Source organism: Metopolophium dirhodum, unplaced genomic scaffold (assembly GCF_019925205.1).
Source record: "Metopolophium dirhodum isolate CAU unplaced genomic scaffold, ASM1992520v1 scaffold49, whole genome shotgun sequence".
Classification (NCBI taxonomy): Eukaryota; Metazoa; Arthropoda; class Insecta; order Hemiptera; family Aphididae; genus Metopolophium; species Metopolophium dirhodum.
Genome location: NW_026869938.1, coordinates 1 through 2,500, shown reverse-complemented (window position 1 = coordinate 2,500; position 2,500 = coordinate 1). Strand labels below are relative to the sequence as shown.

Below are 2,500 nucleotides of genomic sequence, written 5' to 3'. Positions count from 1 at the left end.
CCCGAGTCCGAGCCCGGGCACCGCGGCGCGTCGGTCCGGCAGCCGTTTCCCCGCGGGGCCGCGCCCGTACCGTCGGGTCGAAAAATTTTTTCGCCTACCGCGGTCCGGGGCGGTCGAGTCGCGCCTCGTAGTCCACGGTGGCCGTGCGGTCCGGCAGCGGGTTGCCCGGGGCGCCCGTACCCCGGCGTCGGATAGGGACAGTGAAGGGATAGGGACAGTGAACGGGTTTACGTACCACTACGCACGAATTTGACTATTGGGTCCGTACCACTACGCACCACGTCTAAGCGGCGCGCTCTGGGGACCGCTAAGGTCCGCCGGTCGTGGTGTTCGCCGGAGCCGGGTGGGCCGCGGGGGCGCCGGGACGTCGTCCGCGGACGGTTTTCGCCGCGGAACGGTGACCGGCGGGCGCGATCGGGTACCCTCCCGGACGGGTCGTTTGCCGCGGCGGTCGGGTCGAAAATTTTTTTTCCCCCACCGCGGTCCGTTTAGTGCGGGGCGGTCGAGTCCGGCCCCGTAGTCCACGGTGGCCGTGCGGTCCGGTGATGGAAAAATATTTTTTTTTTTTTTCCCCGAGTCCGACCCCGGGTCGAAAATTTTTTTCACCTACCGCGGTCCGGACGGTCCGGGGCGGTCGTGTCGCGCCCCGTAGTCCACGGTGGCCGTGCGGTCCGGTGATGGAAAAATATTTTTTTTTTTTTTCCCCGAGTCCGAGCCCGGGCACCGCGGCGCGTCGGTCCGGCAGCCGTTTCCCCGCGGGGCCGCGCCCGTACCGTCGGGTCGAAAAATTTTTTCGCCTACCGCGGTCCGGGGCGGTCGAGTCGCGCCTCGTAGTCCACGGTGGCCGTGCGGTCCGGCAGCGGGTTGCCCGGGGCGCCCGTACCCCGGCGTCGGATAGGGGACAGTGAAGGGATAGGGACAGTGAACGGGTTTACGTACCACTACGCACGAATTTGACTATTGGGTCCGTACCACTACGCACCACGTCTAAGCGGCGCGCTCTGGGGACCGCTAAGGTCCGCCGGTCGTGGTGTTCGCCGGAGCCGGGTGGGCCGCGGGGGGCGCCGGGACGTCGTCCGCGGACGGTTTTCGCCGCGGAACGGTGACCGGCGGGCGCGATCGGGTACCCTCCCGGACGGGTCGTTTGCCGCGGCGGTCGGGTCGAAAAATTTTTTTCCCCCACCGCGGTCCGTTTAGTGCGGGGCGGTCGAGTCCGGCCCCGTAGTCCACGGTGGCCCGTGCGGTCCGGTGATGGAAAAATATTTTTTTTTTTTTTCCCCGAGTCCGACCCCGGGCACCGCGGCGCGGCGGTCCGGCAGCCGTTTCCCCGCGGGGGCCGTGCCCGTACCGTCGGGTCGAAAAATTTTTTTCGCCCACCGCGGTCCGGGGCGGTCGAGTCGCGCCCCGCAGTCGACGTTGGCCGTGCCGACCGGTGATGGATAAATATTTTTTTTTTTCCCCGAGTCCGACCCCGGCACCGCGGTGCCGTGCCACAAACGGGAGCCGCGGCAGGGACCTCGGTGGCGTCCGGATCGGATTCGGAAAAAAAATTTTTCTCGGACCGATCGACGCGATAATCCGCGGTGCCGGGGTAGGTCACGTAACGGCATCCCGGGCGATCCGCGTCCGGCCGACGTCGAAATCGTATTTTTCACGTCGTTCGTTTCGGAGTCGAATAACTCGTTACCCGTTGGGTTTACGTCGACGGACCACTGAGGTATTCCCGTCGGAACCGTCTAGACACATCGGAACCCGATATCGGTTTTTGCGGTTTCGATATTTTTATCGTTTTCGGGGTCGGACGCGGCACACCGCTACGCACCGTCATGCCGCGCCGACCGAGAACCCGGAACACCGCTACGCACCGTCATTGCCGCGTCGGCCGAGTCGGCGACTACCGCTACGCACGTGCCGTTTCGCATGGCGTACGGTCGGACCCGAGATTTTGTAAATTTGTGAGCGGCCGGTCGGTCGGCCGGAGTTCTTCCGGCCGTCGTTCGGATCACCGATCACGTCACACGACAGCAAAGCCACGGGCGACGCCGAAGCCGACGCGTCCGTCTCCGCCGTGCCGTTCGCGCACCGCCAGTTCTTGGCGAGTGCGCGCCCGGCATCGGTCCGAGTCGGTATCCGTCCACGTTCCGGCGAACGACCCATCTCGCACGCCGAGTGGCAAACCTCGACTGGCGCTGCGGGCTTCGCCTACCGGCGGGTCGGCAGCGCGCCACACATCGCTCAACCGATGACGACTCCCGTTACCGTTTCGCAAGATACGTACTCTCGACGCCAGAACACTCCCGCCTGGGCCGGCCATCATCGCCGTGCCCGGCGGTCGCCGGGGCGAAAGCCCCGGGACGACGGACTTCGCGTCGCGTCCCGGCTTCCCCCACGATCTCGGCTGGGGACCGTTACAAAACGGGCGAGAGCGATTCCGGCGGGCCGCTCGTCCGCACAGGACGGTCGGTCGGCCGGTATCTCGACTCTCGTCAACGCGAGCCAA

The 2,500-nt window shown here is 66.0% G+C and overlaps 1 protein-coding gene across 1 annotated transcript in view; it reads right to left on the bottom strand.

Annotated features, from left to right (window-relative positions):
- The window catches only part of LOC132953484 (collagen alpha-3(IV) chain-like), a gene marked incomplete at its 3' end in the record, with an annotated part of 15,587 nt that extends 13,665 nt beyond the window's left edge, over positions 1–1,922 (bottom strand). The window contains exon 1 of the mRNA XM_061025890.1: positions 1,866–1,922. Within this exon, the coding sequence (XP_060881873.1) occupies positions 1,866–1,922 (57 nt within the window). The remainder of the gene's footprint in view (positions 1–1,865) is intronic.
- Between the last annotated feature and the right edge of the window lie 578 nt (positions 1,923–2,500).